The 23,784-nt window shown below is 42.1% G+C and overlaps 1 protein-coding gene across 8 annotated transcripts in view; it reads right to left on the bottom strand.

Annotated features, from left to right (window-relative positions):
* Nucleotides 1-7,494: 7,494 nt before the first annotated feature.
* Nucleotides 7,495-23,784, bottom strand: part of KBTBD3 (kelch repeat and BTB domain containing 3) — a 36,672-nt gene continuing 20,382 nt past the window's right edge. Inside the window, exons 2-6 of one of the 8 annotated variants that reach the window (XR_005835095.1) lie at nt 19,438-19,682; nt 13,599-15,150; nt 12,881-13,001; nt 10,366-11,767; nt 7,495-7,798 (exon numbers count right to left, since the gene is read on the bottom strand). Coding sequence is in view for 3 of the 8 variants with exons in the window: in XM_040631271.1 (XP_040487205.1) it covers nt 13,548-15,150; nt 19,438-19,658 (1,824 nt within the window). In the remaining 5 variants the exon portion in view is untranslated. Of the gene's footprint in view, nt 7,799-10,365; nt 11,768-11,941; nt 13,002-13,268; nt 15,151-19,437; nt 19,683-23,784 lie in introns of those variants that run through there. The other 7 variants (XR_005835093.1, XR_005835094.1, XR_005835096.1 and 4 more) reach the window with 7 other exon arrangements.

Raw genomic sequence — 23,784 nt, 5'->3', positions numbered from 1 at the left:
CATTTGCACTGAGCTTTGAAGTGGGAGATGGGAGCTGAGGGAAGAGCCTTCCAGCAAAGGAAACTGCCAGCATAGAAGGCCTGAGGAGGAGCCACCTGTTCTGAGTGAGTGGAGGGAGAATGTAGTAGGGGAGGAGGTCAAAGAGGTAGGAGGCAGTGGGCCTGCTGTGCGGGCTTTGGTTTTCTTAGAGAAATTTGGAGCCCTTGGAAGGTTTTGGGCAGAAGAGTGAAATGATCTGATCTCCATAGATCCTGATAAGACCACTGTGGCTGTTGAGTTGAGAACAGACTGTAGGGCTCTGAGGGGAAGCAGAGAGGTAGTCAGGAGGCTACTAGAATAATCCACATGAGATGATGGTGGCCCAGGGGGAGATAGAGGAGGTGGTGATTCTGGTTATTTTCTGAAGGGAGAGTTTACAGGAGTTCCTGATGGTTGGGACATAAGGTGTGAGCAAGGCAAGTTGAAGATGTCTACAAAACCTTTGGCCTGAGGAAATGGAAGGACATTGTCTGCATTGTAAGAAAGCATAGTAGGAGTTGAGCTTTGGAAACCTTAAGTTTTTGACGTCTATTAGACATCAAACAGGAGGTAATATGTAGGAATTTTGATGTAGGAACTTCGGAAGAGGTGTGGATTGGAACTATACATTTGGAAGCCATCAGCAAATAGATGGTATCGACCTTGGATGAGATCACCCAGGGAATTCGTGTGGAGGGAGCAGATAAGAAGTCTCAAGAGCTGGTCCCTAGGGCACTCTCACATCATAAGATCAGAGAGTAGAGAAGGAGCAAGCATAGCAGACTGAGCTGGAGTGAGGCCGCAGAAAAGCCAGAAGAGGGGGCGGTTCTGGAAGCCCCACAAGGAAAGTAAAAAGCTGCTGATAGGTCAGGTAAGAGAAGTATCTGGAGGCCACTGGTGCTCGTGACAGAAGCAGTTTTGGTGAAGTCATTGGCAAAAGCCTGAGAGAAGAAAGATAAGACATGGATGCATGCAGAGAAATGGGGCCGTTGCTGGAATGCATATGGCGTCCGCATGTTTGTGTGCTGGTAGGAATGATCCATAGGACGGGGAAGATGGAGGGAGGAAGGATTGCTGAGGTGAGAGGGGTGTAATCTCACAAGAACACTGCATCTACAGCAGCCCCCTCATCTGTGGTTCACTTTCCAGTTACCATGGTCACCTGCGGCCCGGAAGCACATGACCCTCGTCCTGATGAGCTGTCAGAAGATGGTCCTGGAATAGCCTGGCGTGCCTCAGTGCCTGCCTCACTCTCCTCACCACATAGGCATTTTATCCCCTCCCGTGATCACTGGAATAACGGTGAGTCCAGTATGATGAGATATTTTGAGAGAGAGAGAGATACCATATTCCCATTACTTTCATTACAGTATGTTGTTACAGTTCTTCTATTTTATCATTAGTTGTTCTTGGTGATCTCTTACTGCGCTCAGTTTATAAATTAAACTTTATCATAGTTGTGTGTGTATATAGGGCAAAACACAGTATACTAGGGTTTGGTACTATTTGTGGTTTCAGGCCTCCCCTGGGGGTCTGGGAACGTAACCCTGGTGGGTAAAGAGATGAGGATGCTGGTGGGTGGGTAGGTTGGTGGTGGGAATTTATAGATGTTCTCATCAGGCCACTTTTGCTCAGTTTTGGTTTTGCCAAGTGTGACAAAGCAAGAGAGGAGCAAAGAGTTGGAGCACGGGAGTTGTCCCGAAGTCTGACGGAACGTAAGCCACCGTTACTGCACAACGTAATTTTACCTCACAGTCCTGACGGAAAGAGGATCCAGAGGCAGGGCTTTGAGGGAACGTGGCTGCCAAGCACAGAAAGCACACGGATGCTAGGCGGCAGGGGAGGAGAGGCGAGGCTGGAAGGAGGCCACGTTCGGATGTGTGAGGACTTACTTCCTGAAGAGAACGCACGGCTGAGTTAGTGCGGTGGTCGGTTGTTAAAAACGGCGACGATAGATCCTGCCTCTCTGCTTCTGTACTCTCTCCAGTATTTCTTTGCTGTTGGCTTTAGAGTCGATTTTCCACCCCTTGAGTCTGTTGTTTTGTGAAGGGCTGTGACCAGTAGAATGCAGACGTGGCGTCTGGGGCGCCTGAGGCCAGGTCTCGAGGCCCCAGTGCTCCTCTGTGTGTTAGAGGGGTGTCAGTCCCTGGGGAAGAAGCCAGGCTGTCCTGCTGGGGGGAGAGGCCCAGACACAGCCCTACGCTGGCCAGTGCGGTAGCCACTAGCCACACATGACTACTGGGTACTTGTCACGGGACTGGAACCTGAGAAATGGAATCTTTCGTCTTGAACAGTTTTGATCAGTACTGTTTTCGGTGTAAATAGCCACAGGCAGCTAGCACTTCCTGGAGCGGACAGCGCCGTCCTAGCGGGCACAGACCACAGGGACGCGAGGGCCCCATGAACGAGAACGGAGGTGTCCCACTGAGGGGAGGGAGGGAGCCCCCAGCCCTGGGTGAACCCTCCAGCCACCAGCGTGTGGAGCAGAGCCAAGCCGTCCCTGCTAACCCTGCCTGGATGCCTGACCTGCGGCAGCATGAGCAAGAAGGGTGTCTTCAGCCGCTAAATTTGAGGTAGCTTGTCATGTGGCCATGGAGGTGGCCAGTAGGTAACTGGGGGAGACGTGGTGGCATGAAGGGCCTGCCATCCAGCGAGGGCCTGTCACGCCTTCCTGCTACATGCCTTTCCATTCAAATGATGGTAACTGGTATTCCATGGAAGTGCTGACTGCACCAGGACCCAGTGGAAGAAATTTGGGTGTTCGAAGTAGAATGGGCAAGGAGAAACCGCTCTCACTTATTGAGGACTGGGGTGTTCAGGTGCACCGCCGCTCAGAAAAATCCGTATGGTCCCATGGAGTAACAAGGCAGAGCAAGGACGCCTGGGCCCTGCTTCTGCATTTGAGGGGCTCTTCTTTGGACTTGGCAGAACCTGTGAGCCTTGCGCCCTCCCACTCCCCACAGGACACACTCCTGTTCTGTTCTGTTTTGTTTTCCCTCAAAGACATAGACTGTCATAACTCCTGGCCTTGGTTTTCGGTGTAGCCCACTTAAGGCCAGAGGGGGTAGCTAGAGAGCGGGACTGAGCAAGGGTCGTTTACAGCTGTTGGCCTGACTCCTCTTAGAAAAGCACCAGTTTCTACCCCTGCCCCACTCCGCATCCTGTAGATCCCCCGGTGTCCTCGGTCACATGGAATTGACACTCCTTGCCTTTGCTTTCCTTTACCGCCCCGATGCTGCATTAAGTACATCTGCAGGGTCAAGGAGGGCCCGTGAATTATTAATGAGATGGATCAGTGTATCTGAGTGGAATTTTCCCTCCTGACTGTCCTCATGCTGCATTTCCAAATGTCCATTAGCTGACCTCTCCACCCTTTAAGTCCGTGCTATTTTGGTGAGGATGTATACTTGGGGAACAGATGAGAAATGGTACCCTCTCTCAACTGACAGGTGAAAAAATATTGAAGTTGTGCTCTGCATGGTCTGTGATACATCATGTAGGCTGGATACATATCCCAGGGTAGAAGATTATTGAGAACAGTTTGAATTTTGTTCAAAGATTTACACATTTTTCTGCATTGCATTTTAAGCAAATAAAATATTCAATAGATCTGAGGTTCCTGGTAGACTGCTAAGATCCCTCACTCATTTTAGGGCCATTCTGAGGTTCTGGGATCTGGGTCGTCTGACCCCTGTGCTCATGCGTGTGCAGGAGAGTGGGCTTCATTCTCCGTTTGGCATCAGCCAAGGAGCTGAGGTTGCACTTGAGAGCTGTGGGTCAGGGAGCAAAAGGGAATTCTCATGTGCATGGGGCAGATGTGGAAGTCAAGGCAGAGCAAGGGAGAGAGAAGGAAGAAGAGGAGAGAGAAAAACAAAAGGGGGGCGAAAAACCCAATCTGGAAAAACTGGTAGAGGCAGGAAAATACTCAGTGAGTTCAAGGAGAACAGGGAACACATCTGATTTTCTTGCTATCACACCTCCATGCCTACTACAGTGATGACACAGGTCGGCAGGACAAGAAGCGGCTGTCGAATGAATAGCTTACTAAATGAGAAACTTGTGGTTGAGCCTAAGAAGGAATATTTAGGGCCAAGTCCAACTACACTGTGCATTAGCAGTGTTTTACTTTGTCCCATCTGTTCCCTCTGCCGAGGTAGAAGTGGTACTTCTTAGATTTAAAATTTTATCTCTAATTGTAGAATTTAAGACTGGTAGCATGGTGAAGGGTTAGGGGAAGATGGTCCTGCTTAAATCAAGCAAGAAAAAAGAGTGGGAGGAGACACGGAAGTTTATTGAACATTTCCCATTGGCAAGCACGTCACACCCATTGTTTTATTTAATTCTCACAACATTTTGTGGGAGGTACAACCGGTACCCCAGTTTTACTGACAAAGAAGCTGGGGCACAGAATGTTGAAGTAACTTTGTCAAACTCATGCGGCTTTTAAACCACTGTCTGTGGAAGAGCCACGAGCTGGCCTCTCCACCCGGAACCAGTGTGATTCCCGACTTGCTTACCGATAAGAAGCCTTTGCAGTGCTTATTGAAAATATGAGTTCCCAGGACCCGAATCTAGAGCTTACGAAATCAAAATATGCAAGAATGAGGTCCTGGATTCTGTATCTTTAGCTGGCACCCTAGATGATTGGTTTTTTGAAGCAAGTTTGAGGAACACTGTGGACACTGTATGTTCCTGGTAGATACCCCATTACTAGAATTCCTGGTTAGAGCTTCAATATGTCACTTATCCATAGAAGAAATTTAGATGCTTGGAACTGTTGAATAATTGTCTTTGTAAAAATTCCTAGAAACAAGAGTATACATTAGTTTGTGATTGTAAGAGGAACGTGAACTGTGTCTAAATGGAAGAATACTATGGCAACATTCTATTCCTTTAGGAACAGATACAAGTTGAATACTATTTGTAAAAGAAACAAAAAATTTACTGATTTGTTTAAAGGTTGTTTTAAAAAGATCTATTAATAGTTTGAGTTCCAATTAATGTTTCATAACATAAAAGGGTGGTTAATCTCGTAAAGGAAAACATTAAGGCTAATTGGATTTTTGAATCTGAAAAGCCCACAGGGAAAGCCTTTTCTTGATTAAAAAAAATTAGCTTATTTTACAGCATACATTTTGGTCAGGGTTAGGGAAGGGTAATTAACTTCCCATGGAAGATTCACTAATTAACACTAGAGCAAAATCAGGCTACACAACAAGCCTTGAACTTGGAGGAAATGCAAAAATATTTATCAGGTGCAGTGCAGTGGAATCTAACACTATAAATACTGGGATGATCTCTTTAATATTAATGGCTAAATTCTATTTTAAGATAGGTCCCACAGATTTCTTTAGTTTTTTTCATGAATATTATTAGGTTTGCTCTCTTGGGTCTAGTTTCATCAAGATTTGTGGAAGTCTTTAAGATTGCAAAATTTAATAAATGCAAACAAATTTTATCCTGGAAACATGGGTTTTATACAAGTATTTAAAAATACAGCCTGCAGTTTTAATTAATTAAGTCTCATTAAGTAGATTGGTTTAGTGCCACATTGCCTAAAAATCCAGTATTTTGTAGTTTCAAAAACTATTTTGTAGTTTCAAAAGCACTTTATAAGCATTACTTTGATTCTACATAGTGAAAGTAGTATACTTTTTAGGATTATTGTTTTTTTCTGTAAAATATGCATATAAGTCGATTAAAATCTGTATATTGGATAAATTGCTACAAGTAGTTTTTGCTAGAACTTACTGCGTACTTCATATTGTAAATGTGTGAGAGCCTGTAGCAGAGTAGTAAGGAACTCTTAGTGATTGGTAAGGGGATGAACTGCTAGTTTAAGTGTTCTTTGCAGTTTATTTTCTGTAAGTATGGAGATTACATTTTGTCACGGAGGAGCTTTTCTCTTTTTTCCTATGGGGGATGGGGAGGGCAAATTCAGGTAGATTTAGAATTTGGGGAAAGAACTTCAAATGGCAGTACATCAGACTGAGACTGTTAACCATTCTGTTTCATGACGTAAGAATAAATCTTCCCTGGAGACCCTTTGAGTATTAAAATGTTGACCAAGAGAGGAGACCTCTTATTTGAGGGCAGCAAACCCAATACGTGGTAGCAAGCTAATTCCCTAGTGTTACTGATTCTTTCCTTCCTCCCTTCCTTCCTTCCTTCCTTCCTTCCTTCCTGAGCAAGCAGGGGACAGACCTCTTATTTGAGGGCAGCAAACCCAATACGTGGTAGCAAGCTAATTCCCTAGGGTTACTGATCCTTCCTTCCTTCCTTCCTTCCTTCCTTCCTTCCTTCCTTTTTGTGAGAGAGAGAGAGCAAGCAGGGGACAGAATAGTGGAGGGGCAGAAGGAGAGAGAATCTTAAGCAGACTCCATGCAGAACACAGAGCCTGATGTGGGGCTCAATCTCACGACCCCAAGATCATGACCTGAGCCAAGACCAGGAGTCGGACGCTTAACCAACTGAGCCACCCAGGAGTTCCTACCTTTATGTTTCTAATAAGCTTTTGAAAGTCTTTTGTGTAGGGGATTAAAGAGAAGGGAATGAACCCAGGTTTGAGGGCAAAGTGAATAGCAGATGCTGGAGGCAGATGGGGAATTGGAGGCAAGAAGAGAATGTCTGGAGCAGTAAGTCTGGACCAACGGTTAATGAGAGAGTGCCAGAGAGCCTTGGAAATTCGGAGAAGGCAGCTGGCCTTATGCAGTCCTGTGGGATAGGGACCAGGTTGGTTTTTCAAGGGTTGGGTTTCTGAGGAAGAACTCTGTTTCCACCTGGAGAGTAGAACAGAGAGGGACCTGGGAGCCAAGGTCAAGGTCACTAGTAAACCACAGCTCACCACACAGGAAAGCCAGAGACATGGTGGAAAATGGGCCTCTGCAGAGTGGAAAAATGACAGGAATTGGAATTGAGAGATCTGTCCAGTGTAAACACATGAACAGTCTTTCCATGGTACCACTCAGTCTCTCAGGCTCCGGACCCCATCACTAACCTCCCCCAGGCATCTGGGCTTGTGGGCTTAGGGAGGAGGCTCATTGCCAGAAGCTGGCTGGTGCTTGTGCGCCTCGTATCCAGGGAGGCAGGGGTGGCCACGTGCATGGCCCTGCACATCCAGCTTCTTCTGCTGCCATCGTTTGTGGCTCATGGACCTGTGGTCAGCTTTCTTAGCTCCCTTAGGGCCTGGGGGTGGTCTCTCACATACCCGTGACTCCTCTGAAGTCTAAGGGGTGCTGTTCTTTCGGACAGGGGTGTCCGCCTTGAAGCACATACAGGACCCGTTCTCACAGCTACGGAGGCCCCTTCTGGCATCTTCCCCCCAAACTTCCACCACCACACTCTGGAATCCTGAGACTCCTCAGAGTGCTCAGGGCATCCGGGAGGGGGGGTGCGAGAAGATGAGAACCTCAGCTCCTGCCTGTGCCTACCGCTTTTATTTCCAGTAACAATAAATACACAGAGAAGGTGTTCTTTTCTGAGATACACTTTAATAAATTATTATTGTACAGAATTGAAATGTTTCACTACATGTTAATATGGTTCACATGGACCTGCAAAAATTCTGATTTTATTTCTCAAAGCTGATTTCTCAAAGCAAAAGCCCACATTCCACTAATAGGGAAATGAAGAAAATCTGCGTATGCAGTGTCTGGTGGCTTGGAGCACCAGCTCCCCGAGTGCGGAAAATGTCACTGAGGCTATTAGGCTTTAATGGGGGACAAAAGCGGGTTGCACGTCCACTAAGGGAATTTGCAGCCATTGTCTTGTATACGATCACCTTTAAAAGGAAACATGGAATGAGATATTATAATTAAAATTCACTGAGAACAAATAGTCCCTAAGCACTAAAAAATTAGGTGGATAAATGACTTTGAATCTATAATTTTACTTTCAAGAACCAACTATACCTCTATTATGCAACTGTGCGTGTTCTCCCGCGGTGGGCAGCGCGCTGTGGGGTGCAGTCTTGCTCTCAACACATGCTCTGTTATTAACTCTCCATACACTAACAGATTGCAGTTGTGTAAATTACCCAACCCCATTTTCTCAGACTTTGAACAGGAGAAAGATCTCAAATATTACAAAAAGAACACACACATTCATACATAACTAAAGTATGATGTGACAGCATTCTAAGATGTAAAATCCTAAAGTAGATCAAAATTATTTCCTTTGTACATGAAAATAAGTTGCAAAATATACAGTTACAACAGACCTATTCAGTAACAGTATGGCTGTAACATCTATTTGTTGCACACATCGGCTCAACAGAGTATCAGTTCACTGGATGTCTCATTATATGCAAGCACTGTGCTAATTGCTAGGTCCAGAGATGATGAATATATTGTTCCTATTCCTAAGAGCTTCCAATTAAATGAGGAAGACAAACATGTAAAGAAATATTTATGCCACCACGTGATACTCAGGGAACTGTATTCGGAGTTATTCCAGCCGCCTTGTTACCCTTGGAATCGACAGCATAATTTGGTGAGCTAGTTGGACAGCTGTGGTAGGGAATGTGGTCAAAGCTAATGGGATGGATAACGTGACCTGGCTCACGGCATTCCTTAACAATGGCGTCGGTCACGGAAATAGCCGGCTCTGTCTGGTCAGACTGACGGGGTAGGTGAAGCTCCGCACTTAGACCCTTGTTACCGTAAGGCTAGTCTTTACTGATTTGTAAGCAAATCGTCCTCCCATTTACCACCAAGGATGTGACTGCTTTGGTTTCTATTTTTTGTGTACTTTTTAAGGTGTTTATCAGAAGTGCTTTTAAGAGTCTGAAAACCCTATCTAATGGCAAATGATTGAAAGACTTACTAAAATTTGGCTTTAGAATTCCTCTCCCAGAAAACTTGTGTTTGTAGTTATGCTGATGGTGGGGTGGTGGTGCTGCTGCGGGGGGAGTTAAAAGGAGAAAGACCCAGCAAGGCCGTGGCTCAGACTGGATTTATAAGGACTAGAGAGCTGGATTATCAAGAGAGTCTGCAGTGGTGGTCATGCTTAGCCCACCCGAAAGGTGAGAGAATTAGGGCAGATTTTCTGAGGCACCTGTGCAAGGAAAGGCATGGAACCCCAGCCGTTGTGGCAGGTTTTAAAGAGCTAAGCATTTCAACAAGCAGGAAAATGATGCCTTGATTTTAAAGGAAGAGGAGAGATGCTACTGCTTTGAACACTCGTGGCGACAGCTCGCGAGGACCAGGGCCTGGAAGCTATGCCCGGAGGCAGCAGTGCTGTCAGTGTGAGCAGTAACAGAACTTTTCAAAAATGAACGCATCAAGCTCTTTCTTCCTGAAAGAACTGAGAAATTGAAAAAAAAAAAATCATCTGTCAGGGTGAATCATCTGATCGGGGTGTTTTGGAATTTAGAGGGGCTTTCTCTCTAGCACGTCAGAAGCTGTGTTAGATTCTAAGGCTATTTTCAAGTTTGAATATGAGCCTAGGATTTAGAAGAGTTATCTCTTGATAAATGCGTAATAGTATCATCCTGTGATTATATTCCCTAACTAGATAATAAATTTGATTAAGCATCCTAGTGCCATCAAACAGAATTGATTTATAAACACATCTAGGTTTTTAGGATATAAAGATATTCTTTGAAATCATATAATCTTTAAGTAGATTATAAATCATTGCATTTAACTAGATTGCAACATTTGCAGCAAAACAGGAACTAATTCAGGAGAAAATTTTAGGTGCTGGTCTTTCTGATTCTACTATCTGTGAAACAAATGTGCACACACAGTAGAGAGAAAGAAAACGCCCTATTAGCAGTGCACTAGAAATGTCAGCACCATTTACAGATTTTTCCTGAGTGATTAAAAAAAAAAAGAAAGAAAGAAAGAACGAAGAACAAATTCCCTTCAATAAGACTGCTCCTGAACTGGGGCAGTCGTAGACTCAGGGGCTAGTGAACCCCTGAGTTTGCAGAGCCACTGAAATCAAGTTCTGCAGAGCCTGAAGTGCTCAGTAAACTGGAGGAGGGAGTCCTCAGTCGTATGGCAGAGAACGAGTACGATGGAAATGTGTAAAGAGCATGTGGAAATCTTTGGTCGTCTACTGCTGTGTAGGAAATACCGGGCTGACATCCCCCATGGGGCACGTCTGAGGACTCGTCTTCTTCTGAATATGGCTTTGTAAAGTGAAGTCAAGTGATTTCTTAGGTTGACTGGAAATCTGCTTCCCTATAAATTCCAGCCTTTCGTTTTAGGTTGCCCTCCAGGGCTGCCCACCAGAAGACGTTTTAACATTTTCAATTCTAAATATAAAAGACCTTCCAAACACGGAATCCAATTAAACTGAGAATGAGGACCGAAAAGTAACACCACGTCGTCAACAACATACCTCATCGTTACATTGCCTTTACTCCTCCCCACTCTCAGAATGTCAACACTGCTTCTCTCTGCTTGACTCTGAGTTTCTCAACGGTGCCCCTGGAGCTGGGTACACTGTACAGACACCCAGTTGCTCTTGGTATCTCGGAAAAACGGAATCGTGCTGCGGGGTGTGGTCGCTCTGGAATCACACTGTCGCTTGGCCGGGCAGCACGGCGGAGTACTGCTGCGCTAAACACTTCCTGCCCGCCCGGAACCGGACTTGAGTGTTCCGGGGAGGGTGAGCTTTGATTCTGCAAATCTTCTTCCTATTGTCAGTCTCACAAGAAAGAGATGAACAGAAGGTGCTCCACATTTCAAATCAAGTTTGCAGATCACTCCAGGAGTGTCCATTAACTTTGAATTGATCTCATATAAATGTTGAATTTAATCATCTTTATATATAATAATGCCATATACCCACTTTCAATTTTAGAAGATTTTACCATATTAGAATTTTTTTTTTGCGTGCATAACCCAAATGTAGTGGAGCAAGACAAATGATAAAGGATTCAGAAATATTTAACAGAATTTTTCCACAAGAATGAAAGCCATCTGGGTAATGAGCACAATTATTTTATCTCTTACGATGCAACACTGGCTGAAGGAGGATCATGAAAGGAAAGCAGACTTGAGAGAAAAAAAAAAGACTCAGGGAAGAGGCCATAGATAAAGGGATGTGTTATTTCCTCTTACCTAACTTTAGACAGGAATACAGCTCTTTCTGGGGGTACTGAGAATAAGCTTGAGAGATCAGAGACTTGCCTTCAGAGATCCAGAACGGGGTGAGGCCAGAATGACAGACCTGGTTCTTGGGCAGTGAAGCCAGGGGTCGGCAAGGTGAGAAAGATATGAGCAGTTCAGTCACGGACCACGTGTGCATGGGGCTGGGCTCCTCAAGGAGGCAGAACAGTCAACCATTTGTCAGTACGGCAGACAGATAATGAAAGTGCCACCTTTACAAGAAGATGCAAGATTAGAACAAGATCGGTTATTAACGGAGCCACGCCCAGCACGCTCTGCTCTGGTGCGAAGGATGAAGGACAGTAAATAAAGGAAGAGTCTGGGTGCTGGTGACCGCACAGAGTACTTCTCGCAGTTACAACGGACAAAGAGCACTGAGTTGCGGATGTAAAGGGATGGCAATGAGGAAAAAATGATTAACAAGTAAACTGCAGCCACTGTAGAAAAAAGGCAGCAAGCCCTGTGTGTTAGAAAGCCTATTAAATCAAATGCAGAGGGAGCTACCTAGGCCTTGTTTCTAGAAACATTACCACGAATCAACGGCCAATGAGAAGACTGGCGGACATCAAGGTGATCTAATAATGAAACGAGATCGGGAAGGGATTCTGTTCTGCCTTAGTTTCTCCTTTCTGGAAGAGATTAACAATTCCTACAGTTAGTAATTAAAACAGTATTTATTTTAAACCTACTTTAATTATTTATATACGTTTAACAGTTCAGTAAACCCACAGATAGGTCATTCACTGTGTTATGGTCTTTCTTAAATAATTTGTTTCCAAAGCCACAAATATACACACAAACCCGTCACTGAATTATCTTTCTTTTCTTGCACACACGCACACACACACACACACACACACACACACACAGGAAAGGGCAGAGCCAACTTAGGAAGGAAGGCCACCAATTCTACAGAATACTTTTTATGCAACTGTCATATGATTAGGGACAGTCCAATTTTGGAATTGCATGATCATGTAGTCTAATATCCTGTCCTATTTTGAAAAAAATATATTTGAAGCTTATGACTGTGCAGACTTATATGGTATAATAAAAGGACCTTTATTTAGGTATATTTCCACTTTTAAAACCTGATATGGTTATATCTTTTAAACTTCTGAAAGAAACATACCCTCTTGCAACACAGAATCCTCCTACCTGAGAACAAGGATGATTGATATTCTTACTTTTTTTGGGTTAAAGATGATTAAGCATCTAAACAGATATAGGAGGTTGTGAATATGATCAATACCAAAAAACCTAGTCATTTTTAAAAAAAATTGTGTAAATAATTCACTATGAATAATTTACATAAGTAGTAAAGCAACACGGTGCTTTACAGTTGGTCTATGTCATCAAATAAAATGGATATGGTACTAATTTAAATGTTGAAATTTCTTATTGCAACTCAGATTTGGACATTTAAAAATTTAAGAAATGCAACATAAGGATACAGTTCTCTAGAGGTCAGATTTCCTACATCCTCAATAATGTTGGAACCTGGCAAGGATACAGAAAAAGTATTTGAGGACTACCCTCAGAATCCAAGAATTTCACTCAGTGGGTTACATGTTAAGATAGACTCAAATTGGGTGTAACTTAGAACTAATAATTAAATCAAGAATGTTAATTTACTGAGCTTGAGCCAGAAAATAAGAAAAATATGATATTGCTAGAAACTGAAACCAACTAACACTGAGAACTAATAGAATCAGCAATTCTAAAAGCATTTCAGTACTTGCCATTGGCGTTCTGGCATGATAGCATGGTACGTCGTGCTCTTAATGGGAGTTGAATCATACAAAAAACGTCAGGCCATGTTTAGGGTACAGCTTAGACGGCTGGGGATATAGAAAAGTTTACCTGACCAAAAAAAAAAAAAAAAAGGGGTGAAAAAATGGAAGGGCTTAAAAGAAGCTAAGCCATGATCGGAAAGGATAGGAATTCAGCAACTCTTATTCCTGTAGTAACGGGACAGGCTTCTTACTGCTTTCTAATTTAATTTTCACTTTATCTAATATAGTGTGCAAATAATCCATTTTCCCTACCTAAAGAGATTTTTCCCATCTATGTGGTACAAATCTGTTCTTACTAGTCTTTCATGGATAAAGTACTCTAAAAATCAAGACATCAATGCCTGTGAGTTTTATTTACATCTGAGAATACTAAGTATTCTAGATTCTCCAAGATTAAGTTATATTCAGTATAATTTTTGGTAAATGTACTTTGTGTTTTAAGTTTCTGGCAGCTGCTACGTCAGATATATTGTACATTCATAGGATTCTCTAACAGACGGTACATTTTATTTTACTAAGAGGTAAAGACCTTGTTACCAACTATTAAGGTTAACAGATTTACAGTAGGTTTCTAGAACTGGAATAGTTTAGAATGTCTCAGCACATCCTCCTTTCAGAAATGATTAGAAAACCATGGGTCTCTGTATTTATTGAACTGAATCACCTGGCAGTAAAATTCGGTTAAGGCTCTCGGCATCGGTGAGACTTCTTCCCACTCAGATCTGCCGCTGTGGTAGACTTGCACTTCGTCTGTGATTTCATCTGGTGCGTAATCACCACCTAAGATATAAATTTTATCTTCAATTCCAACGGCGCCTGCATTAAAGCCTGCACATTCAAAAGAGCCTTCCCCCTTCCAGACACAAGTATCCGGACAGAAACTATACACCTTGTAGGTGGAAAGGTCACATATGTACAGCGTGCAGTTTACTGGGACAGCTTTAATCAGCGTTGCATGAAAAAACTGCCCGAACTCTGCTACCAGTTCAGACCACTGGTCAGTGGTCGCATTGTATTTAAAAAAGCAGTCGAGTGATGGGTTAAAGGCATCTGTAATCTCTACCTCTGACCCAAGAACATAGATTACGTTCTGGCACGCGCTTGCTTCGGGGTAGTATATGCCCCGGGGCAACGGGCTAACAGACATCCATTCTTTGGAAAGAGGGTTGTACGACTCAACAGCTAAGAGACTTTTAATGTCCTGAGACCCTTTGGTCTTTCCACCAATGACAAATAATCTGTTGAGCGCCAGAACTGATGTGTGCATGGTTCTTGGTGTCTTCATAGTGGACACCAGGAAGCAGTCGTTTTTCACCGGACAGTAGCACCAGGTTTGATCGGTCGCGTCGTGATAGGACTCTGCGATGTGAAGCCGCACGGTTCTGCAGCACGGCCCTTTGCAGCCCCCTGTCAGGAATATTTTCTCTCCGTAGCTAGACAGACTAGACCCTGGCAAATCGATCAGGTGTGACTGTGGCAGGACTTTCCACGAATCACTATTGATATTATAGCAAAATGTATATTGGTCGCCTCCATTTTCCTCGGTTTTGTGAACAAATATGTATTTTTCAGTGGTGGATGGTCGAGCATCAGGGAAGAGTCCACCAGAACCTTGCACACACTTAACGGCATCCATGATCATGTCAAAACAGTTTGTGCTTTTGAGTAAACACTCTTCGTTGAGCAGACAGTCTTTAAGGGTCTCCTCAGATAACTGATGTAATCGTACTTTTTTAATCAAATAAGGCAGATGCTTTTGCCTTGTTTCTAAGTTATGTTTGGTCCAACTAAGGACAACTTTCAGTACAGTTTCTTCTTCAGGGACATTTAACTCATCTGATTCCAGGCATTTTTGCAGGACTCCAAAATTCATCTCTAAGAAATCACTGGATTTAAATAGCAGGGAAAAGTGGTTCTGTACAAAGTATAGTGCGTGATCGAACAAGCGTGGGGAGCCATAGCTGTCTGATATAGCCAGTAACTGTAAACAGTTGACAAGGTTAATACTTTTTATTAAAAAGTCACTGCAAGCTTTGGCTAGGAAGGAGACTTGAAGAAATGAGGACAACTGGAAGAACATTTCCACATTATCATCTGTTATCTGTGTTTTCCCGGTATAGGCGTAGTCGAGGAAGGCCTTCACGGCTTTGGAGGACAGATTAGTGATGGTGACGCTCCCACCGTCTCTCTCTCTCATGTTTACTTCAAACATAGCCCTGCAACAGTAAAGAACACAGAAGGACAAATGGGAAGAGGTCATTCCATGCTAGTTTTCAACATGACCTTCCAGATGCTTCCTTTACCCTTAGGTTGATTTAAAATATATTTCACACATGTCAAGTTTATATTTATGAAACATATTTTAAAATCATCTTAATAAGTTGTTTTCATTTCTAGAATAGTTGTATACCACACTGTTTAAGACCTATGTGCCACAGAACTCCCATACTGCAAAATACACACATTACAGCTGAGGTACCACACCTCATCCAGAGAGGCTATAAAAAGATTCACATTTTGTAAACTAATTTCATTCTCTTCAATATTATTCATAAAATTAGGGTAAAATCTCTCTAATGGCTGAATTTCCTTTTTTTAATGAGTTAATTAGTATCAACTTTGCAGGTGATAACTAGAAGTACTTAAAATATATAATGCTTCTGGGTTTAGGATTTAAAAGTATCTTTCAAAGTAATTTTCGGTTTGGCAGCAGTGAAACATGTGGAAGGTGGAATGCCATGAGGTGTTGGATGTCTGCAAGGAGTCTGTCTGTGTGCGAAATCCACCAAATTAGATATATTTAAATACACGTCGAAAGAGACACATTTCATACAGCACTTTAGGAAATAAAGGGGATGTGATTTCATGGAGCTAAATGCCAAGCCAAAAGGTAAATTTTCGAAGAAAAGCAAATTTTTGAAGAAACAGCCACTGAGAGATGGAGGTGGTCCCCAGAGTTGAGTTAGACCAGCCTGAGTTCTTCTGAGCTGTAATTCATCCCAACCTGGCCGAGGGGATAGAGTCTTAGGAAGTGGGAACTTTTGGGGCTCAATTTAAGTGAAAATATAAATTATTTGCCAGTGTTTGGGCTGGAGACTAAGACATGTTTTATTATTGGTTTTGGTAGACCACTCTTGCTATCCTTCTATTGCCTTCATATCCACAACAATTCATATTTACACAGACATGCTGTGGCGTGGACATAGCTTGTCTGTGGACAGCAAGTGGAGGCTGAGATTAAAGACAAAGAGCTCCAAGAAAGAACTAAGGACCACCAGGAGCTGCACATTCGGTAGGACTGATGACTGGTTCTGGTTTCTGGTTTAACACTGCTTTGCGTCTGTACCGGTATCGTCCAGGATACTTTTGTGAGCAGTACCCCTCGGTGCTCAAGTTCTTGGGGGTAACCAGTTTAGTTCTTTGAACCTGTTCTAGAGGGTAACCAAAGCTATTCAGGAAGCACTAGTATCCGACCGAGAAGCACAAGGGGACTTCCAATTACGAACACCCCTCAGGACAAGGAAGGATGACAAAGCGCCTTCCCACTGGGCTCCTGGGTTCTTAATACACAAATGAATATAGTTACACAAGTTACACACATGTTCTGCGTCATGTAGGGTATTTCAGTAATGTCGCCTTAGCAGTATAAAACAGTGATGATAATTATACTGGATTATGAAGATATAATCCAGTCTTCATAATCATAACGGATCATCGGTTTAGGGTAATATTAAGAGCCTGGCCTCCGGAATCTGGCTGTCTGGGTGGGTATCTGGCCATTGTCACTTATTAGCTGTGTGACCTTAGTGGGAGGACTTCATTGTGCTTCCAGTTCTTCATCTGAAAATGGGGATACTTGTTTCTGTTTCACGGAGTTTTCAGAGGCATAAGTGGGCTAATCATTGCAAAGTATTAGCTACTATCATTATTAAGAAAATGTTTTCTGATCCTGTGTGTTTTTGTTTTTTTTTTTTTTTTAAAGATTTTATTTATTTATTCGACAGAGATAGAGACAGCCAGCGAGAGAGGGAACACAAGCAGGGGGAGTGGGAGAGGAAGAAGCAGGCTCATAGCGGAGGAGCCTGATGTGGGGCTCGATCCCATTACGGCGGGATCACGCCCTGAGCCGAAGGCAGACGCTTAACCGCTGTGCCACCCAGGCGCCCCTGATCCTGTGTGTTTTTAACTTATCACCAGCTTCCACGTTTTCTTTGAGAAGACACAAGTAGGATCATATTTCTAGACTTCATCCTGTTCATCTTTAAAGTGTCCAGTTAATATCCATCTCAAATTTACCATATTATCGTAAAGTGGTTGTACAATATGTGTGATTCCTCTTCAGTCTTCTCTCCCTGACTCTACATCCCATTTGTAACTTTCACTTTCCAAAATCATTATAAAGTGTACTTCTCGTGCATTGTACACTTTCCTGATATTTTATATTTTTCCTCCCAGTACTCCAGTGAATTTGATGACACAAATACTATGAATTAGTGTCCTCATCACATAAAAGTGTAAATTATAGAATTTCAGTCTTTATTTGCATATATTTTTATATGAACTGTGTATTCCTTTAGTAAAATACTATATATAATAAGGGCTCTAGGGCATTGTAAAAGTACCATTTGTGTTACTTCAAAGCAGGGGGAAAATTTTAAAAATATATTGTTCTAACAGTAATTTTAAAAAATTTAAAGGAGATCTATAAAAGTTAAGAGTAGGTTGAACAAAATATTGTAGACAGAAATTATGTGCAGATACATTTAACTAATAACTTGTACATGAAGAGTAGAGGGCTGCCAATCCAAACGCTTACATTGACTTCTTATTTTGTTAACATGATAGGGAATCGACCAGTGTGTTTGTACCAGATTATGCCCATTTTTTGCTAGGTTTGGAAATAATAGTAATAATAGTATCTAGAATTAGTTGAATGTAGCGGACAGGGTCCTAATCAGTACATATACATTACTTCACTTAACCCTTATAATGGCTCTGCAAGTTAGGTTCTCATTTATTATCTTAATTTTTGCAAATAAGGAACCTGAGGCCTGAAGAAATTAAGTCACTTGCTTAAGGTCACACCTGATTAGTGGCAGAACCAGGATTTAAATATAGGGCCTGCATATTAAGAGGCCAGGTGCTTAACCGTTAGAGCATCCAGCTTCTTGTCAGGAAGAGATCACTTGTCAGGTAGGGCCACTAGGAAGAAAACCTGCAGTGGAACAGAGCTGAGGAGAAACTGGTGGAACCATAGAGTGGCAGAGCACAGGGACAGAGAGGGCCCCAGTGGAGTTGGAAGAATAGCTTAGGTTACCCGAGAGAAGACATGAAAAGAACAGAGAAAGAACTAGCGTCTGGGTAGGGCAAAGGTGTAGCTTCCACATCCCCAGTGAGGTGGGACACAGCACTGAGCCACTGCTCGCCACTCAAGGAGGAAGCCCCCCCAGGAACAGGAGTTTAGCAAGTAGTGAATATCAATACACTTTTGCTAATTCACTCCAGAGCAACAGGGATGAGGTCTAATCAGATGCTAGTAGTAAAACAGGGATTTAATTAAGGATTAAAATCAGTATAAGTTAACTTGCATCTAGTATATTTATATCTTAAATCTTACTCTGTTTTTATAAATTTTTTTAGTATAGATTTAAATCCTGCTTATTTCAAATAAAAATTGTTTCTAAAACTGAACATAATGCAAATACTGCAGTTAGGATTAAATTTTTTGCAGTATGACTGGGAGGGCTGAAGGCCAGGATGTCACCAAGACAGGTTTGTGTGTCTGACCAAGAGGCCTCACGGGATGGTATGACCTCGATAGTTACTGCAGTACTAAGGTCATGTGTATGACACTTACCCTTGCAGAATCAGAAACCCCCTGTCACCACAGGGGGTTCTAACAGTGTCATGACTAGGACATTCCCTGCAGAATGATCTACAGGGGGAACCAAGTTCTATTCAGAAGGTTGCGTAGAATCAGAACAAGTTGGGTGTTCTCCAGAAATGCTCCTGGAGGTACTTTTCCCCTATAGGAATACCTTTGTCAAAGAGAGGAGAAATCTTGAAATCCTCTGTGTGAGTCCCTCTCCCTTGTATAACCCATGGATACCTGACTGAACTCGGTTTTCCTCTCAGACTCATTTTCTTTCAATTATACTTCCATTTTTTTAATCCATCTGTCCTCTCCTCTTTTTCTAAACAATACAGTGCAAGAACTCCCCCAAACAAAACTGACTCTAGATCAAAACAGTTTTTTTCCAGACCATTTCAAGGGACCAGTGTTCCATACAACCTTAGAAAATGCTGACCTGGAAAGACCTAAACTATTAAAAAAGGTAGTCTTAAATTTTCATATTCAAAAATCACTAGTTAATCTAGGTTCTAATTAGCTTTTATTTTAAGAATTAAAAATTACTGTTGCACGCTCCTGTAGGGGAGACATTCAGTAGTTATGAAAAATAGATAACACAAAATCTGAGGCATAGACAGACAAGGTGAAGTACCTGAAAAAGTCACTGCATGCCGCTAAGACACAGCGATGACATGGGATTATTTCATCTTTCATGATTATTTTGAAATCATAAAAGACATTTTGTTCTCTAAAATTCTGTAGTACGCTTAAGATTTTCTGTCCATGATCTTCGGATACAAGGAAGTTGTTTTTCTTCTCAGATGGAAGCCCATTACATGAATTTCGTTGATTGAAATGATACGAATTATCCATAGCCAATTCCCTTTGTCCTTAGAACTGGAATAGAAAAGAAAAATCACTGCTGTGGTGAGTCCTGATGACATTTCAGATCCAAAATCTGTTTAGTGTCATTTACACTCAGAACAACTATAACATAGTAAACCTTGTTCTAAACATTTGTTTCCATGACATTTAATAATAAATTTCTTTCGAATTTTTATAGATATTGAGCTTACTAGAATAAAAAGTATTATCAAATTGAAGGATAATATTCAAGGCTATAGAATTGTGTCAAATAGTACAATTTATAAGTTGTATGTGTAGCTCACATAGGATCTCACTACATGACTACTCTTGTTACATGTAAGAGGTATTATTTATACAGTAGTTATCGCATGGCTGTGTACCCCATACATCCCTGTCCCCTCCCATCCATTTTCTTCTAGCAGCAAAGCAGATGTTAAAATATTCATCTTGAAGCACAGCTATATGTTTTTCCAAGGTTCAACTTTTCAGAGATAAATGACTGAAAAAGACCAGAGTGTTAGACCATATTAACTAGTTATGGCCTTTAGTAAGGAAGAAAAAGGCAAGCACTGGTCCAAGTTAACCTATTTGGATGCCTTTTTTTTTTTTTTCTTGTCTGATTGCCGTGGCTAGGACTTCCAGTACTATGTTGAATCAAAATGGTGAGAGTGGACATCCTTGTCTTGTTCCTGACCTTAGAGAGGAAGTTCTCCATTTTTCCCCATTGAGGATGATATTAGCTGTGAGCTTTTCATATATGGCCTTTATTAATGGAGGTATGTTCCCTCTAAACCTATTTTTGTTGAGGGTTTTTATCATGACTGCATATTGAACTTTGTCAAATGCTTTCTCTGCATCTATTGATATGATCATATGGTTTGTATCCTTTCTCTTATTGATGTGATGTATCATATTTTGATTTGCAAATATTGAATCACCCTGGAAACTCAGGAATAAATTCCCGTTGATCATGGTGAATGATTTTTCTAGCATATTGTTGAATTTGGCTTGGTAGTATTTAATTGAGAATTTTTGCATCTATGTTCATCAGGAATATTGGCCTGTAGTTCTCTTTTTTAGTGGACTCTTTATCTGGTTTTGTTATCAGGTTAATGATAGCCTCATAGAATGAATCTGGAAGTTTTCCTTCCTTTTATGTTTTTTTGGAATAGTTTGAGAAGAATAGGTATTAATTCTTCTTTAAATGTCTGGTAGAATTCACCTGTGAAGCCATCAGGTCCTGACATTTGTTTGTCTGGAATTTTTTGATTACTGATTCAATTTCTTTGCTGCTTATTGGTCTGTTCAAGTTTCCAGTTTCTTCCTGTTTCAATTTTGGTAATCTATGTGTTTCTAGGAATTTATTCATTTCTTCCACATTGTCCAATTTGTTGGCATAGTTTTTCATTAAAATTCTCTTATAATTGCTTGTATTTCTGTGGTGTTGGTTGTTACCTCTCCCCTCTCATTTGCGAGTTTGCTTGAGTCTTTTCTCTCTTTCTCTCTCTCTCTGTCTCTCTGTTTTTGTTTGTTTTTTTTAACCAAGTTGGCCTATTTGAAAGCAGGATGGAAAACAGTATAACTTTATTTAAAAAGGCCTTTTAAACATGAGATCAGAAATCCAAGATAGTTGAAGGCCATATCATTGTGACTTTCCCAAATTCAGTTCTATGCATACAACTTTACCCCAACAAAAAGCAAGGAAGTAGGAAACAGAAAGGAAAAGAAATTGGGAACTAGGGGAGCCAGAGAAATAGGGAACCGTGATTTCCTTAGTATGTTTTTATTCTGGTTACGTATTGCTTTGCAAATCACCCCAAAACTTAGTGGCTTATGACAACAATTTATTATCTCTCATGGTTCTGTGGGTTTAGCTGGAGCTTCTTGCTTGGGGATTTCATGTGCTTAGAGTCAGATGGCAGCTCTGGCTGGTCATCTGAAGGCCTGACTGGATTACAGGTCCAATATAATTCCTTTTTTCACATTTCTGATGCTTCAAATGGGATGGCTAGAACAGATGGGTCGCTATCTGTCTGTGTCTCTCTCTCAACACATTCTCTCCCTGTGGCTAGCCTATACATCCTCACAGCATGGCAGTCTCAGGGTAGTTGGGCTTCTTACACGGTGGCTTGGTTCTTCCTGAGGGAGTGTTTCAAGCCCAGGTGGAAGCTATACACAGAGAAGCAGTCTGAATGGTCCTGAAACATCAATTAGAGCTCTTGTCTAGGACTGAGACCATCTACTGCCATGTTGTCCAATACAATAATCATAAGCCATGTATCGCTATTTAAATTCAAATTATCTAAGATTAAATCAAATTAAAAATTGAGTTCTTTGGTTGCTCTAACCATATTTTAAGTAATCAGTAGTCATATGTTATAGTGTGATGGTTACTTTCATGTGTCAACATGACTGGGCCATGGAGTGCCCAGACATGTGGCTAAGCATTATTTCTGGGGGTGTCTGTGAGGGTGCTTGTGGATGAGATCAACATTAGTGCCCTCCCTCTTGTGAATGGGACTCATCCAACCCTTTGAAAGCCCGAACAGAACACAAGGCCAAGAAAGAAAGAATTCTTTCTGTCTGCCGGACTGTTTTGGAGTTGGGACATCAGGCTTCTCCTGCCTTTGGACTAAGACTCAGGACTGTCACCATCCTGCTGGCTCTCCTGCTGGCTCTCCTGGCAGCTTGCTTGCTGCAGATCTCAGGGTTTCTCGGACTCCATGATCACAGAAGTCAGCTTCCTATTGTAAATCTGTCTGTTCATCTCTCCAGTTGGTTCTGTTTTTCTGGAGAAGTGCACTATCACATACAGCTAGTAGCTATTACATTGTACAGCAGTAATCTGTAATATTGTCATTATCACAGGAAGTCCCACTGGATGGCTGATGTACTGCGTGTAGGGCAGTGTGTACACACATCCGTGGGAGGAAGAGAGACAGAGTACAAGTGGGGCAGGGTAATAGGATGTGACTGGCAGTGTTACTGGAAAAATAAGTTCCCTGCAGTGATTCTGTGAGCAGCGTTCTAAAGCAGCTATAAGTAGGGAGACATAATGGAAGTGGGTGTCATGAAGGGGGAGAGAAATAATGAGAGGCTTGGGAGCAGTTCTGAAGAAAAGGCAGGCAGGAAACAGTTGTACTAGTCAGAGTTCTCTAGAGAAACAGAACCAGTGAACCAATAGGCTACATGCCTATTCGTTTTCTGTACACACGTACACACACATATACTGGTACATGTAGAGTGTGTGTGTGTGTGTGTGTGTGTGTGTGTGTGTGTGTATGTATCTACAAAAAATAAGGAGCTGGTTCACAAAATTATGGAGTTCCCAAGATCTGTGGTTGGCAAGCTGGAGACCCAGGACAGCTGAGGGTATAAGTTCAAGTCTGAAAGCTGACAGCCTGGAAACCTGGAAACAGCTGATTTTTTAGTTTCAGTCCAAAGGCAGGAAATGATTGTCTCAACTCATCGCTCAGGTAAGTTTTCTCATACTCAGCAGTTTTGTCCTCTTCAGGTCTTCAACTGACTGGGCGAGGCCCACCTTCATTAGGGTGGACAACCGGCTTCACTCAGTCTATCTAAGTGTTAATCTCATCTAGAGACATCGTTACAGAAATACCCCCAATGACGTCTGACCAAATGTCTGGGAACCCTATGGCCCAGTTCAGTTGATATAATAAATTAATCACCACGACACTACAAATCTTTACTTAATGTTAATAACATCTGACCTAGGATGGAAAAGAATATATAACCCCAAGTTAGAGTGGGGTACACAGTAATTACTATGACTGCCATTGCAAGAGTCATTCCCCACTTCACAAGGCATGCCTCTTAAGTCACTTGTAAAACTCTGTTTTTAAAATTATGGATGTTTTTTCCACCTTTTCTAGTAACTATAAATCATCCACCTTCCCAGGGGAGTGATGTAATGAGAGGTAGTAGGATGAGCAGGGCTTCAGAATCGGACGGATGGGCTCCAGCCCTGCTTGGGGTATAGTTGAGGCAAGGAGCTTCTAGTCTTTCCTTCTCATTTTTTTCTTCTATAAAATAGGGATAAACTGTACCTGTCTATAGTTGTGTTGTTCAGAAGGGTAAAAATAATACATACTTAGCATTTAGTATATGCTAA

This window comes from Ursus maritimus, unplaced genomic scaffold (genome assembly GCF_017311325.1).
Source record: "Ursus maritimus isolate PB19 unplaced genomic scaffold, ASM1731132v1 scaffold_16, whole genome shotgun sequence".
Taxonomy (NCBI): Eukaryota; Metazoa; Chordata; class Mammalia; order Carnivora; family Ursidae; genus Ursus; species Ursus maritimus.
Note: the sequence above shows the minus strand (reverse complement) of the source record. Positions and strands in the feature narration are given on the sequence as shown.